Source organism: Myxocyprinus asiaticus, chromosome 28 (genome assembly GCF_019703515.2).
Source record: "Myxocyprinus asiaticus isolate MX2 ecotype Aquarium Trade chromosome 28, UBuf_Myxa_2, whole genome shotgun sequence".
Lineage (NCBI taxonomy): Eukaryota > Metazoa > Chordata > Actinopteri > Cypriniformes > Catostomidae > Myxocyprinus > Myxocyprinus asiaticus.
In genome coordinates, this window is record NC_059371.1 from 12,359,063 (window position 1) to 12,376,762 (window position 17,700).

The 17,700-nt window shown below is 36.7% G+C and overlaps 1 protein-coding gene across 1 annotated transcript in view; it reads right to left on the reverse strand.

Annotated features, from left to right (window-relative positions):
- Positions 1 to 17,700, reverse strand: part of LOC127418724 (contactin-4-like) — a 164,860-nt gene that overhangs the window by 6,139 nt on the left and 141,021 nt on the right. Inside the window, exons 12-17 of the mRNA XM_051659456.1 lie at positions 12,166 to 12,293; positions 9,621 to 9,796; positions 4,995 to 5,112; positions 4,721 to 4,879; positions 3,042 to 3,191; positions 1,103 to 1,173 (exon numbers count right to left, since the gene is read on the reverse strand). Coding sequence (XP_051515416.1) covers positions 1,103 to 1,173; positions 3,042 to 3,191; positions 4,721 to 4,879; positions 4,995 to 5,112; positions 9,621 to 9,796; positions 12,166 to 12,293 — 802 coding nt within the window. The remainder of the gene's footprint in view (positions 1 to 1,102; positions 1,174 to 3,041; positions 3,192 to 4,720; positions 4,880 to 4,994; positions 5,113 to 9,620; positions 9,797 to 12,165; positions 12,294 to 17,700) is intronic.

A 17,700-nucleotide genomic window follows, 5' to 3' on the forward strand; every position in this document is an offset into this window, starting at 1 on the left:
TAAAAAGAATTCATTAAAAATGACATCATCAGCATAACAATTTGAGTAAAAAGTTGAACTAAAAAAATGAAATCAAGCTTGCATGGACTCAAATTTGTTCAAAACCTGATGATCCATGTTATTCCAGCATGATTTGACAACAAAGTTGACAAAGTAATTGTTCACACCAAAATTAAATTCTGTCATCTTATTAAGATACTGTATGACTTTCTTTCTTATGCAGAACACAAATGGAGATTTTTTGTGCAAAAAACAACCCAAGTTCTCTTGTCAACACGCATGCCACTGTGAACAAGTTTTTCTCATTACGCTCATGAACACGGAACAGACCTCAAGATTTTTGCTGAAAAATGAATTTGATTTCGGGTTGTTTATCTGTATGCCTTGAAATATGATTCACAAGTCACATGTACTACTTTTATGATACTTTTGGGTCATTTTTAAACTTTAAAGTGAGGCACTATCCACTGAAATTATACTTAAAAGATGGACCACAATATTTATTAAACATTTCCTGTTGTGTTTTGCATAAGAGCGAAATTAATGCGGGATTAAAACAACATGAGGGTGAGTAAATTATGACAGAATTTTCATTTTGGGAGAAGTATCCTTTTAAAACGGTCAATGTCAAAATTTTCTTATATTTGATTAGTGACCTAGATAATATTTCTTATTCATTTTACATGTAACTTTTCTTTGTTTTAAATTTTTTAAAAGCCTAAAACAGGTTCAAAAGAAAACCCTATTTTCAGTATGGTCTCAGACGTATAGACCACACTTTCATTCATTATTCATTTATTTAGCAGACACAGTAGTGTTTTGAAGAATTTGTCCCAGTATAAAAGCATACAGTAGAAAATCCCTTTCATGGTTCTTGAGCACATTTTTCGCTTTTCATATTTTGAAAAGTAATTGCTCAAATCCATAAACATTTTGCCTGCCTCACTGAAGAGTGTCTGTCTTTAAACAAGTGATGCTAAAATTACAGGCTAACCAACATGACAGCATGATGGGCCTCTTTTTGATTCAGGCTGGTGGACAGTCTACAATTGACAGTTAACTTTGAACACTTAAATGTGCAAGCAAGAGCTTGCTGTGTTACCTCCCAAGTAATGACAAGCTCCGAGCGACTGCCACCTCCTCCACTGACTCGGGCTGGGGTTATCCTTGGCACTGCAGCAAAAAAAAGAGACTTTTTTTCAGGCACTTTTACAAGATGAGACACATCAGAATTGCAGACAGGGCAATTTTTTCCTCCATCTATTTTGCCTGATGCTACTGAGACAGATTTCTGGCTGTAATTTAGTTTTAAAGGAAACAATTTAATATACGGCAACTGTGGAATACGAAGCTTTTCAGTTTTTACAATGTTGAATTACTCTTCTCTTGTCCCGGCTTAAAGGTGCACTCAGTAACTTTTTGTTTGTGCCATCTTTAACTTACAGTAACACTAGGAACACAACGATACACAAATTTCACGATACGATACGATATGATGCATAGCCTCACGGTACGATATGATAAACTACAATACAATACAATACGAGCACCCACAAATGTTTCGCTCAAACATATTCAAGGATTCAACATAAATGTCTTAAATCATAAATGGCACAAAGTGTCTGACATTGGCAACAAAAGGCAGAGCTCTAAGTAACATAAACAACAGCACTGCATTTATTTTGTTTGATTATTGAGAAAGACTAATATGATCTCACAATTTTCATGTTTTTCTTGAGAAAATAAGTTTGTCTACACTCTAGTCATTTATATTTGTATAGCACTTTTCACAATACACATATTTCAAAGCAGCTTTATAGAAAATCATGCCTTGTTGTCTGAAAGCCCCCTGTGAACAAGCTGAAGTGACTGTAGCATGGAAAAAACTCCTTTCAATGTTATTTAGCGTTGGAAAAAAAAAAAAACTTGAGAGGAACCTGACCTCTGGTTTTACGATATATGTACATAATCCAATATTATTTAGCAGCTTGAGCAAAAATCGATTGGCACACCTAATTTTTTTTGCCTCTTCCTCCTGTTACACTTTGTAAACTTTACCGCCATTATTACCGGCTAATAAAATGTGCGCAAGTGTTGTTCTCAAAGCTGTTTACATTTTGAAGTCAAAAGCAGATAATTATAAGTCTCATGTAATCGCGGGTTTCTTACGTTGTTGGTTATTTGAATAAGCTGTTTTTTGATAGTTATGACTCACTCATGTCACACTCAGTGTCTGGGAGTGACGGCTGTTAATCTTACTGCTGCTGTTTCTGCCTTACAAATCCACCGATTTGCACGGTGATGTCGGCATAAATAAAACGACATGTTTGATGTACTTAACAACAAGCTGTACCACTACAGTACAGTCTACAGTCTATGTTTGCTATTGATTTTCTCGCCTATGTACTGTGTGTTGCTCTATTTTCCTGTGAGCGCTCTGCGCCACCTCTTGCGGGAGGAGACTGTTCTACATCTCTCAATATTGCGCTGATTGGTTTTAATTACACTATAACATGTTTGTTTATGTATTGTACGATACATATGGTATTGTATAGTGAGCGTTGTACCATACAATACAATACGATACAATATTTTTTTACACCCCTAAGTGACACCTAGTGGAGTGGATGCAGCATCATTCAAAATCAATAGTTTTCAGTTACAGATGCCACTGTTTGTTTGTTAAACCAATGGAACACGGGTTTAGAAAGCTAGTTTGAAAAGTCATTATTTTTGCAATTCCGTCTGATGATGGTGCAGAAATGACACACTTCACCTCTACAGGGTTTTGGAAAAAAGATGCAAAGAAGGTGAATGGAGTCTGAGGCTGTCATTCCTAAAAAATTCCACAGAAGAAACAAAGTCATATGGGTTTGGAACGACATGAGGGTGAGGGTAAATAATGACAGTTTTTGACAGAACTATCCCTTAAGATTCATTCAAAGAAAGAAAGACAAATGTTAAGAAAACTTGTAGTTGAGTACATAGATCTTCATATCTACTCTAAACATAGGTATCCACAGTAAACACTGTGTACGTACATGTGTCTTTGGTCTTAATTTTTTGTGAGGGCTTGCTAGGTTCCCCGGTGCCTACGGAGTTAGTGGCCAAGACTCTGAACTCATATTCAACCCATGGACTCAACTCCACCACACGAGCCGTCAGCTGATTTCCTCCCAGAGACTCTGGAACTGAAAGAAGAAGAGATAGTCTGAGGACATTTTGAGAAAATCTAAACAATGAAAGAATGATGAATGAAAAAAAAAAAGAAAATCTAAAAAATCTAAATCTAAGAAAGATCTAAGCTGGAGACTTGAGACTTCTTGCATATTCAGACTTTTGACTATTGGAAAACATCTGGTCCACTTTGTAGCTTATTCTTGCCAAGAACCACATACATCGTCTCATGACGACTCGTAATAATTTGTATGAGATGGCAAAATCGTAAGACTTATATTCCCATTGAGACCAACCAATCAACAACTTCAAATCGATACAATACAGGCATCAAATTTTAGCTAGACTCCTATCCTGCACTTTATTTTAAGAAAGGTAACATCTGTGAATATATTTCCTTACTCATTCAATATTTATGCAATACAAATTACTGATGTATACTGTATGTTAATGATCTGTAATACGCCTCCAGCGTCTCATTCCAAACCCCAATGTTTTCCTTCCTCCATAGAACGCAAAAGTTATTTTCCTATTAAAATCATGGTTAGGTTTAGGGTTGGAGTTTGGGTTAGGGGTTATATTTTTGGGGAACAATCATGAGAATGCTTGTTCAAAACCCTAATGTTTCTCTTTCTTCAGTGGTGCACAACAGTGTTTTTCATGTTAAAATCATGCTTAGGCTAAAGATTGCATCAGGGGTACAACTTAGGAAATCATAATAACATTGTTCGTTGGATCCTGTTTTTGCATGAGCCAATTCTTATGATTTCGCCATCTCATACTATTATTACGACATTTCATTTGACCAAGTTGGAACCACCCACTTAAGGCTTGGGAATATTTTTGTGTTGTATGTGCCATTAGGTCTCGTGCACAGTCAAGCTCTCTAGCCTTTCAAAGTATACTCTTTTGACGTACTGTGCAGATGGCGAAATTTGCGTCATGTGCACTGTGCTTAAGACGTAGCGGTATGCAGAAAGGCAAAGTATATACTTTGGCCTTTAAACAGAGAGAGAACATCTGTCCTACATGTAAAGCAACCAAGCATGTTGTTTTACGTGTCTAAGATTTGGTAACTCTGAAATCAGTGATTGCACAATTATTTGAGGAAATAATGCCACAGCACTCCACGAGCAGTTGTACAGAAAGCACAGAAGAAATTAGCAGCAAATGTGTGTAGATTTTGTGATCAGAATTTCTGTGTTCATTTTTTCACTAATATAACTTGGATATCTACAGTAGTTTACTTACTACTAATTACCACAGAACTCTGAATATCTTTCAAAGATATGATTCAACCAACCTTCAAACTTTGGCTAATCCAGTGATTAGTTCTGAGACTACAAGGCAACTGAGACTAGATGCTGAACAAAGGACAAGTGTCTAAAAACAACTGCTAATCACCATAATAAAAGCACAGCTAAAAGACTGGAATTAATTGGAATTGTGCCAATCTAATCTATTTTCAGTAGTGACTATACAACACTCACGGATCATGATGAAAACGAATGCCTTTTAATCCTAAGTAACGATTCCTACACACCTGTTTTGGCAGCCTGCCAGCCGAGAGAGAAGGGGCTTCTGATCTGAATGTTGTAGGCAAAGACAGGACTGTGGTTGTCAGGGCCTGGTCTCCAGGACACAAAGGATGTGGTCTCTGTGACCTCATCAACCCTGATGTCCAGCGGTGGGCCAGGGGCACCTGTGAGGAAATGGAAACAAAACTTTTAGGTTCAGAACTATTATTAGTGCTAGTGGGTTTCAAACTTTAACTTTTAAGTTTTTTGCATGTAAAATTTAGCTCGGAAACACTTTACCTCGTACCACCACATCTGTTGCGATAGACGCACTGTCCACTTTAGTCTGTACTGCACATGTGTACCTTCCAGCATGCCTTAGCTGAATGTTACGAATCATAATGTCACCAGAAGATGTCTGTAACCAAATAATGAGAACATAAATGTCTATATATTTGATGATTACAGTAACACAAACACTTTACAATACTCCCCAGCTCTCACTCAGGTCTTTTGACTCTGGCTTACTAATTATCCCACGTTATAAGCTGACAGCAATTGGTGGCAGATCTTCTAGCATTACTGCTCCAACAATGTGGAATTCTCTCCCACAATCCCTCCGTGACCTCACCATCATACATGAATTCAAAACCCACCCGGAAACATATCTCTTCACATTGTGTTTCTCTGATTCTGAATTGTTCTGCTCTTCTGCTGTATTTCTTTTTTGTTATTGTATGTTTCTCTATTGAACATTCCTCTGGTAGTTATATGCTTGTTATATCTTTTTTTCACCATGTTAATGTTTGTCTCTTCTTTATGTTTTTTGTATACATATTCTGGATTTGTAATGTGACCTTGAGTTTGCAGAAAGGCACTATATAAAATAATTAGTGCTGTCAGTAGATAATTTTTTTTAATTGCGATTAATCTCATGATTTTTCACAGTTAATCATGATTAATCTCAGATTTGAAAAGTGCTGAAATTTTACTCTATATATACTTATTTCCTGTCAAAATGCATTTATTTCCTTCTTTGGAAAGATCAACACAATAGAACAAAACAATATGTAACAATAATGCTTTATGAACATTTTCCAAACTTCATAGTACAAAGACAGAAATTCACTAAAATATTATCAATTCAAGTAACATTTATAGGGCTGCCTCTGACCAAAGATTTTCCTAGTCGACTAGTAGTCGTTAGTTTAAGCCATTAGTCGACTAGTTGTCGCACGTTTATGATATTAATTTAATTACTTAAATATGTATTTTTTGGGGGGCATCAGAAAATGGTTTGAGTTCCAGGGCTGAGAAAGAATGTTATGAGTAACATTGCTAACACTGTTCTACATTACAAAGAAATACTAAACTGTAATAATGAGCCTTTAAAATATACATTTTACAAGCGCATGCACAAAGCGAGCTGCAGCGACACCGGCAAAATGATTCTGAATGTGTCGGAAAAACCAGCAAGGAGACTGTCTGAACATTTAGTTATTTTATAGAGAGAAATGCACATTAGGGTTGTGCTGACAGACGATGATCTCAGGGATCGACGATGGTCAGAGTGATCGCCAATAGCTGATGCCTTTGACGATGTCAAGATGATATTTGGCTCGTTTTCCCATGTATTAAATCATTATTATTATTATTAGGCTATTATTATTATCAAATTAATATTACAAATAATTTGCCTGTAGACACACTGACACGTGCTTGACGAAACACACTTTATTATATTATTAAGAACAGATGACAGAAAAGCCGTCTATGCGCATGTATGACACACTGTTTGTACGGAGGCGTGCAGTCTCATGGAACACGCACATGTAAAGAGTTCTCACTTTTTTTTTTTGTTGCAAGAACAGTATCGTCTATGAGTGCTGCAAATTACCTCAGACATCTCAGCTCAGGAGATGCTCTGAGTTCAGTTCGCTTTATTTCCACAGAGCAGTTCATTGTGACCACAACTCTGCAGCCTATACATCTGTGATTAAAACATAAAACAATACAAAAACCTGTTCACCTCGAACCATGATTTATATTTCAGTGATTATTATAATTATAATTATTATATTTATGTTGGCTTGTCAAAGCCAACATACTGATCTACTATTTAAGCTTATTCTTCGTCTTCTTCTTCTTCTTCTGAGCCAAAATTTTAACTGTATCTCCTCCTAGAGCTTTAAAGCTACAACCACCAAACTCGGGTCAGACCTTCAGACTGTTCTGACTCGGGTTGCTATCTCTTTTCTAACTGATCGGACTTCCGGTATTCCCATATCGGACTTCCGAACCGGACTGATTTTAAATTGACTCCCATTCAATGTGTGAAAACTTTTCCCTGTAATAACTCCTTTAGATGATTCAATCTACTTACTATCACTCCACCACTCATACTTTCTATCACTCCATCACTCTCTTCTATCTTTCCATCACTCCACTCTTTTTATTCTTTCTTTCGCTCCATCACTTTAACACCCTAGCAACTGCATACAACCTAGCAACCATTTAGTGCACCCTAGCAACCAAAACCCATTGACTGCCATTCAAAATGGCTTAGATGGATATCTCCTGATCAGAATGTCCTACAGACATGAGAGTTGGCTTGTTTGAATTGGGTGAGCAATTCGTCTTCAAGTATCATCATGGAAACTACTTAGCCACGCCCTAGCAACCATTTAGTGCACCCTAGCAACCAAACCCCACTGACTTCCATTTAAAATCGCTTAGATGGTATCTCAGGATCAGAATGTCGTAGAGACTTCATTGTTGGCTTGTATGACTCAGAACAGCAAGCAGCCTTCTTGGTTTCACAGTGGCAACTGCCTAGCAACCACATGGGCTTACCCTAGCAACCAAGTAACAAATCAAATATCTCTGCACCAGAACATCGTAGAGACTTCCAGTTTGACTTATTTCACTCAGGATGGCAAGGAGCCTTGATAAGTATCCTTGTAACTGCTTAGCAACCAGATTGGGTTACCCTAGCAACCTAGTAACAAATCACATATCTCTGCACCAGAACATCGTAGAGACTTCCGGGTTGACTTATTTCACTCAGGATGGCAAGGAGCCTTGATGAGTATCACCCTGGTAACTGCTTAGCAACCAGATGTGGTTATCCTAGCAACCAAGTAACAAATCACATATATCTTCACCAGAACACCGTAGAGACTTCCGGGTTGACTTATTTCACTGAGGATGGCAAAGAGGCTTGATAAGTATTAGCCTGGTAACTGCATATCAACCATATGGGGTTACCCTAGCAACCAAGTAACAAATAACATATCTTTGCGCCAGAACATTGTAGAGACTTCTGGTTTTGTTCATTTGATTCAGGGTAGCAAGGAGCCTTTTGAGTATCAACTTGGTAACTGCCTAGCAACCAGATGGGGTTACCCTAGCAACCATGCAACAAATCACATATCTCTGCAGCAAATCACATATCTCTGCACCAGAACATTGTAGAGACTTCTGGTTTCATTCATTTGACTCAGGGTAGCAAGGAGCATTTTCAGTATCACCTTGGTAACTGCCTAGCAACCAAATGGGGTTACCCTAGCAACCAATTTGCCATTCAGAAAAACAAGCAAGGAGCAAGGTTGCATAGGACTTCTTGCACCTGGCTGTCTATCTGTATGATGTTCCTTTCATCTGTCTGACTGTAAGACCTTCAAACTTCCAACTCTTCGAACTATTTTAAACTTTCAGACAAGGCTTTGTCAAGCCAACATAAAGTTCGTCTTCAAACTTTACTATCTAGTTACATTTATACTTGTTTTTATGTCTTCATTTGTGTAAGTAATTTTCCGCCTGCATGTTTAGATGGATACTTGCCTGACGGTAAATGGAAAGGTGGCTACTTATATATATATATATATATATATATATATTATTCTTTTGACCACTTCATTATTTTAATTGGTTTTTCATTTAGTTTGGAGTGCAATTTGAATTTAGAAATGTATTTGATTTAAAGGTGCTATATGTAATATTTGTACTGTACTAAATCATAAAATGACCATAATATGTCATTAGAGAATTAGGAAACATGCTAAGTTGAAATTCTGGCTTCTCCAATAACAATGCTACAGCCAGTATATTCTACTTTGAAGTTTCCATTCCAGGACGGAATTTCTGTTTATGTTTTGGCCTGTGTGATCCCGCCCACTGCCCATTTCCCAATAGTATTTAGACACCACCTGGCTGCCAGATTTATACAAGTTTGCAGGCAAACAACACTGCATGTTGCAGCCACGGAAGCCAGCAAACGAACTGGATCAGAGGCAACAGATTCCACCCTACCAAAAAAGCCTCGCCATCCATCTAAAAACTGATCAACTTACAGTGTAAAGCTCATCGCTTGACATTTTCAGTTTCGCTTGTTCCTTTTGCATGTCCTCATTCTGACAACCTGCATGAGCTTCGAGTCTGGGGCAGGGCAGACAACTCTCCAATATTTTGAATTTGGACTGCAATACCCATTTCAACCGGGTATATAATGCAATATGAAGCAAAGTTGCCAGAAATTCGTCACTCATTATTTTCACATACAAATTAACTTGCTGTTCGCCGCAAATGTTTGCCAGAAGTTTGCAGCTCTTTACCGATAGTGGTGAACCTGCAGCAAACCTTTGGCAACAATGAAGAGTTTGCATGTGAAAATGAATGAGTGTTGAATTTGCAGCAATTCTAAATGATTTTTTAGGGCGGGTTCATGCTCTATGAACCCTCTTTCTGCAAGTTTTCTTGCAAGATTTGCATGCAACGTTCATACACTGTTTATTTCAAGTCACACAACAACCCTATCCCCATTCTACCCCAAACCCCCTAACCCTACCCTTGGTAGCAGCAATGCAAATCTTGCAAGAGTTTTGCAGATCAAGGTTTATCTGCACACAACCTAGGGATGGTACGTACCCCACCAACTTTTTCAAAATATCCTCCGTGGCCTCCAAAATTGATCAACTGCTCGTTAAAAAACCAGGTGAATCTCACATCAAGAGAAGGGTCCCGAGACACCTGGCATGGAATAACGACACTCTCCCCGACTGTAACATCCAGCTGGGTAGCTTTAGAAGTGATGATGGTTGGCTCTGAAATCACAATGAGATAGTCAGCAGCATAAAGACTAACACATTTATATTTGCATATAACAAGTTATCAAAACCTTGTTACATAAAACAACAGTTGCTGTGTTTAAGCACATTATGACAAGGCTCTTGAAAACAGCTGGTAGCTCAATATGAGACAGGTGTTAACCATTTTACAACCAGCTTGTAACATTTGAGCCGAGACTGGTAGTGCGTTAAACAGTATGACCACTAGATGTCACTATGTTGTTATGTTCCATTCTCTTTCAGGGCATAACATCCATTAGAAGTGAACAATTATTTCAGAATACTGCTTTATTTCAATCAGTGAATAAAAACATCAGGTTATACAGAATGCTATAAAATGAACGGACCTGTCCTAAAGATTATGTCAAATGCCTTTTGATGGACAAAATGCAAACAGTTGTTTGTAGGGGTGCTTTTTAGCTGTTGTTTCACTATAACAGTTGTTTGGAAAGTACGATAATGGAATATATTACTTGGCCGAAGTAGTGGCTAGTCTGATTATTAATATATTAAATTGAACAATTTATTGAGTATTGGTGTCTTTAATCATATTCCCACTGCAAACATTTTCTAAAAGCAATAAACCACTCGAGTCTCTGCATTAGTGATTTTACGACATGTTAGGCACTCTAACCTGTCATTATGTGCCTAATAACATCCCTTACCCGTGGTAAAACTGTAACGCACAGCTGGATTATTGCTTTAGTTATCATCATGCACCTTTTTCTTCATTGCTTCTCAACAACATATTAAAACATACATCATATATGTATAACATACATTATACATAATTTATCATATAAAACATACAACATACTGTATATCATATCTTTTATTCCACCTCTTTGAAATTTCTCTAATAAAGCTGATTCATAAGGGATGTCAAAGAAAAGGGCCAGGCTGACAAATACATGCATTATAACATATTGATGAAGCAGGCATTTTGCCTTTAATTTACGAAGGTTGGATCATTATAGTGTAGTAATCTCTGGATTCCCTTGTGCTGAATTATTCATGCTTTTTCACAGACTGTGTCGAGGACCTCTTGCCGAGACGCCTTTTTAACATGGCAAACACGTGAATTTTACTGGAGCAATTTTATTTAAGCTGTTTGCAAATTAACATGTCAAATGAACATATATTCAGGATCTTGCCTTTCATGTGAAAATGAGAATGAGAGAAGAAAGTGAGAAAGTTTCTACAGAAACCAGTTTCAAAAACAAGAGGGATCACCAAACTGCCATTTTAATAAGATGCTGGTATTTTTCTCGTTGCCTTGTCAGACGGGTGAAGAATCCACTGACTTGCAAAAAAAGCTGTTTTAGATGGATTCAACCTCTAATGAATCACAGCATGGTTATTCCCACACATATCATGCATCTCTAATGCAAGCCAAATAAATCAATTCCCCATTAACCACAAGCACAGTTCATTTAGAGAGTGTAGCTTGTGTGTGCTTTACTCTTGTGGCAGAACAAGCTGCAGATCAGTAGTACACCTTTATTTCATGTCGTACAAAATAATTGTATGTAATTATGTCAAAAATATTGACACTGCAATGTCAATATTGCACAAGTTAGTGACTTACATAACAGAAATAACTATCATGAACAAATCTAAGTATGTTTGTAAATTCTTGATTCTCACTAAACCTGTCAATGAAAACGTCCTGGTCATATTTACCCCCAAACCAATAAAAAAAACCACCACCAACAAAAAAACAATAATATTAAATTATATTTTGCATAAAGAAAATAAAGCCTACAATTAGGACCATTAAGGGGGGTAAAATGTGCATAACTGTCAATAATGTCACAATGTAAAAAATCTTAATGGCCTTAAAATAGGCTTCATTGTCTATATGCGAAATAGAATTTCTTATTTGTTTCTTTTGATTTTGGAGTAAAACTGTGGACAATTACATTTTCTTGACAGGTTTCATGAAAATCACCCAAATGACTTACAAATCAGCTGCAATCTTGTATAAAACATGCTCTTAACTAATAAATTAAGTTTATTATTTTAATGTTTTAAACCCTGTTTATTTATGTTGTCATAAAGCAAATAATCATACAGAATTATGATCAAAAGTAATCAGCCATGGTGGTTTGGATGCAACATTACACCCTGAATGGTTAAAAATGCTTTTGAAGAACTGTCCGCTGGAGTGGACATCATGCATCGGAAGGTTAAACCAAGCTGGTTGGTAATACCCATGACATTTGAGATTGTCTAAGCATTCTTTTATCATGTGAAATAAGCATGCAATTTACCAGTGGTGTTTAGGAGCAAGTAATATATTTGGCTATCATACAGTATTTGTCTACTGGAATGTTCCAGCATACCTTTGACTACTAGTGTACCAGCACTGCTTGCCATTCCAAACTGGTTTCTCGCCACACAAGTGTAGAGACCTGCATCGAGTTTTGAGATGTTGGATATCCGGAGACTGCCATTATCCAACACAGAGACTCTAGACAACAATGTGACATGATGAAAGCTTTGCAATTCCATTCATATAAACAAGGTCTAAAACCATTTATTATATTACATTAAGGATCAATGTGCTTCCGTCTGGACATCAATGGGCTAAAATAATAACAAAAATACAATAAAAATTATACAGGTTATTGTCAGATTTCAGATTCACATACTGTAATAAACCATAAGGAAAATGTAAAAGGTGCATTTATAATGAAATTACATAATTTATATTATAAAACAAAACAAGATAATTTAATAATCGGATTTATCGGTATTTGATATCTATTAAATTCATGCAAAATAAAACATTTCAAAGACAAACACATTTTACAGTAAGTGAATATAGAGTAAAAATGATTTCATTAATGAAGCCATTATTCTGAACTCCTTCCTCCTGCTAAAATATCTGATATATTCACTTTCAACTGATGATATAATCTCTCGCCTCAAAGGGCTTCTTCAGTAGTTTCCTCCGCAAATATAACTAGCACAACTTTCCACATCAAATAACAACAACATCCTGGCCTAGTTAATTTCTACATTAAAACATTATTATAATTCCAAATTATCTGTCCTGCTTCTTGTTCATACCATTGTGCCCTTATGAAATTTAAAACACTGGTTTGGGCTTCACAGTGATGTGCACCAATCTCCTCCCTCTGACCCCTGAAATCAACAACCTCTGGACGACTGGCTTTTCACTCATGAGGACATGTGCCAGTTTACAGTATCTCGATCACAGTGGCGATTTCTCAGGGCCAGCAAAGCCTTCTCTGCTGGCGTAACATGCCTGATAAATAAATATTTTTTCATCCTTTAATTCTCATTGACCTTTTTCTCATTGATGTATTTTTTAACTCTTTCCACTCCTAATTAATCTACAAACGAATAGCAAAAAACTAAAAAATGTATCCAATCAGAATTTATTCCTCCATGCTTACAAGCAAAGTGTGACAACTTTCCGCATGCCCGAAGCCATGCTCCTTAGCCGAAGCATCGCATGAGTTTGAGCTCCACCCCGTCAAGCCTTCAGAATTTCCACAGAATCCCTCAACAGTGCAAATGAATGGGCAACTAAAGTCAGATTGTCAGATTCATCAGCCAGACAGATTGGTTTATTTGTTCTTGTGGGTGTGGTCTTAAGGATATGTCCCAGTCGAGGCCTTCTAGCTGGACTTGAGTGACACAATCACGCTTTAAGTGATGTAATTTGAAAGCGAAGAGCGCGAGATCTTGCTGATGAGTCGGCTGTCATCACTGCTGGTATTGCCGTTGAGAAAGAGATCCTTATAGATTTACAAATCTGAGATGTTCTGCATGATCATGCGATTGATTAATTAAACAGGAAAGGAGGGCTGATTTTCACTTCAAGTAAATTGGTAAGTGCTTTTTGCATTGTTATAGCAACATCAGGAGTTTTCTAAGTGTAAATTAGGCTGCTTGAGCATTCAGTGTCAGATCAAGTTTTGAAAAGTAACCGTGTACCCTGACGAAACAAAATTTATTGCAAGCAAAATTTAAATTGCAAATATTATTAGAGAGCTTTTTCTTGGTATTAGACCTCCTTGGTTCTGGCTTTCGTGTGTGAATGTGTTTTTAAAATGTCAATTGGTATTATTAGTTGACTGCCACGTAATGTATGATGGGCATACAGTGTCTTATTCATTGTGAAACTGTGTTTTCTTAATGGCATGAATCGCACTGAAGGCCTAGACTTAAAATGCATGGCCCGCGGCTGCTCGATCACAAAGATACTGTGTTGTGGACTTCTACAAACAATACCATACAGACATAATATTGTGTTGTTTTGTGTTGTACAGCCCTTGAATATCTAAAGATAATAGTTTTCCTAGCCAAACCCCAGATGCTGTTCCAGACAGAAAATGTATCATCTTTTGTCCATTTGATCATGTCCATGCTTTCCCTGTTATTTTCTCTGCATACCACTTCTGAAATAACATTCCAAGCTAAGTAAAAAGAGACTTTCATATTCTCTTACAAGCACTGAAATAAAAGTGAAAATTAGTGCTATATTTCTATAATTTGTGGTTGTGCAGTGGGCAAGGAGATGAAAATAATGCCGAAAAGCAGAGCGCAGGATGTGCTCATTTACACCAGGGGGTACTCAACGGGGGCGGTACCGCCCCCCCAGTGGGCGTTCAAAGGATGCCAGGTGGCGCTGAGTGCAAATTAGTAGAGAGGGGGGCATAAGGTTACAAATGGGGGGTGTTTATCAGTCATATTAATCAAATTTATTGTCAAGTTCCTGTCTGCATTAAAATGTTTATCTAGACTCCATAATATGGGTTGGTATGCATTTGTACCACGGTTCATCTGATTTTGAAGTCTAGCGATGCATCTCAAGTATCTGGTTTAGCAGAGTCAAATAGACAACCTCCGCTAATGCACCTGTATGGCTCTGTAGATGGTTACAGCTCAATGGACAGAGCAGCGTGAGCTTAAAGCAGGTGCATTTTTACTCACAGACCAGTCTCGAGCTCTTAAACGCACACCTCTGATCATTGCAGCACTGCGAAAATCAGCGAGAAGCAAGGTGCGAGACCTGGAAACCATTTGAATTCATCACAGAATTCTACATCACCACATTTGAATTTACTATAGTGACACTAACTGTACTTTACATTAATACATATTATCATATCACTACTTCATCTCTATTAAATTTGTCATAGGCTACATTAGGGGAGTGAGGGAATATAATACATTTTTGTTACAACTTTTAAATATTTATATTTTGTATTTATTGTTTTTACTGTACATGTGTTCAGAGTAGGCCTACTTACATCTAACCACGGTAGTGATGAAGATCCATGCTTCCATGTGCTTACTATGGTCTTGTTACAATTTTTTTTTTAGAGGAAATAGAAATGTGTAAATCCCCCCACCCCCAAAAAAAGGGGCTAAAATATTGGTGTAAGAAAATATAACTGATTTTGTTTACCTTCAGAAATCCCAAGAGATGACAGAATTGGAATAAATAAGAACCTGATGAAAGGAGTTCCAACTCAGTCACAATGTTAGAATAATTTAGTCACATAAATTAGGTGTTATCTTTTTACTTTTTATAGATGTTATAGGTAACCTTACTGTTGTTGATACCAGTAAATTAACATCAACATCAAACTCAAAATCAATGCTGTAATGTAGAATGAGCATTTAAGTGGGACAAAATATGCAATATTATTGGTCTTTTCACTTATTTTTTTAAATATAATAACAATACCACTTTTGTTATTAGTTTCTGTCTTTGCATTTTCATTTTATAGGCCCCAGATATAGCCATCCATCTGTTTGAATTTAAAAACGCAAGGTTTGGTCTCACATTCATGACGTGTAAGCCTGCTGAATTTATTAACAAAACTTTAAAATTATGCAATGCATCGACACTGCATCGAGCAAATTAAGCAAATAATACAAATATTGAGTTTTGTGTTTTGTTTTTTCTTTTTTTTTTTTTTTTGGTAACACAAAGTGTCCGCTTCAAATTATGTCACATAATAGAGGGGGGAAAACTTAAAGCAATAGTTCACACAAAAATGCAAATTCTGTCAACTATGAAAATGCAAGTTGTACCAAACCTGCATTATTTTTCTCTTCTTCTGTGGAACACAGAATTATTTTATTATTTTTTATGTCTGAGCTCCACTTTTTCATCCAATGAAAGTGGAAGATGACTTATCATGCCAAGTTCCCAAAAAGAGAAAAAAGCTACATTGAATCACCATAAAAGTAGGCCATATGACTGGCAGAATAATTATTCCAAGTCTTCCGAACCACAAGATAGCTTTATGTAATGGACATACTGATATTTGCATCATTATCCGCTGAAAATCTTCCTTCCAGCATAGCTTTCAAATCTCATTCGCATTCGTGTTTAAATCAAAACATTGCAATTTGTCATAAAACCCAAAAGAACTGACAATGTTTGACAACACTGATGTTAAAACTGCCACGGCGTGCCTTGAGGTGGCATGTTATTGGTCATTTTTGGAGTTTGGCCATATAAATCACCATCCACTTTAGGGATGCTCTGATCGATCGGCCACCGATCAGTATCGGCCAATATTCACGTCCTGTGACTCGATCGGTGTTCAGTAATTTGGCCGATCGCATAAACCAATTGTTCATGTCGCAAAAGACACGTGGCTCCTTCAAGACTTCAGCAGCACTGTCAAGGCATTACGGAGTGTGGGGAATACTGGCATAGTGTTGTAAGACAACAAACTTGATTCAGCAGTTAAGAACGATGCAGTGTGAGAGGTATGGTGAATATGAAAAATTTGTGTACTGTACTGTTAATGTGGCGTTTCACATGCGACAAGGTAAAGGGAAAACAGCATGAGCTGTGAAACGGTCCTTATTATCGTTCATGGCGCCAGCTTCTCAGTCTCCGCCGGGCATTAGTATCTCAGTAATAATGTGAGTTACAAGATATCCTGTATTTCAAGCATCTTTTTTTAATTTCTCCCAATTAAACGGCTTTCTCAGCTTTCCTTTCATCTCTTTCCCTCATGAGAAAGTGCGTGTTCCCTTCATTAAAGTTCAAGCAACATCAAGTGAAAAATGAACTATGAAGACAATCATCCAACTAAATGAAAATGCAGGAATTTCTAAATATAATAATTCATTATACAATATTAAGATAACTTAATATAATGTATTAAATATAATGCAAAAATAAAATAAGGAATAGTAATAATTATATGAAATAATGACAAAGACTCAATCACCAAAAATGTCACATTCAGTTTAATTGCAATTATCAGTCTTCAGTTTGACACTAAGCTTTATTTTTTTTATAGGGCTCTCTAACTTAATATAGAGAATATTTTGTTAGCATATACTTGTTTTAAAGTCTTATAAAAAAAGCTTTTTTTAATATGCCTTTTAAACTTTTTAAACTTTTTTTTTGTCAGCAAAAACTAGGCAAATTGTTATTACTGGGAAGAGGAAAATGCAATTAATAGTGACAGTGAGCAGAAAGCTTACATATAGCCAGTTATGACAGAGATCCTGATAAAAGCTGAAATGATTGGTATCAGGATCGGTATCGGCAGATCAGGTGACAAGAAGATTGGTGATCGGTATTGGCTGTAAAAATCCTGATTGGAGCATCCCTAATCCACTTGCATTACAAGGACAAGAGCAGCTTGGATATTCTACCTACAGTCTCCTTTAATGTTCCATATTGAATATGAAATATTCCATGATTGAAACACATTTTTACGTGAATTCTGTCACGATGCATGCTCGTTAACACATTAATGCATTTTTAAGTTTCAAGCTTTTAATGCAAATGTAAAAAGCTACTGTAGAAGCTTAAGAGTAACTAGAAAACTGCTGTAATCCTATTTGCATATTACAGTCAGCAGACT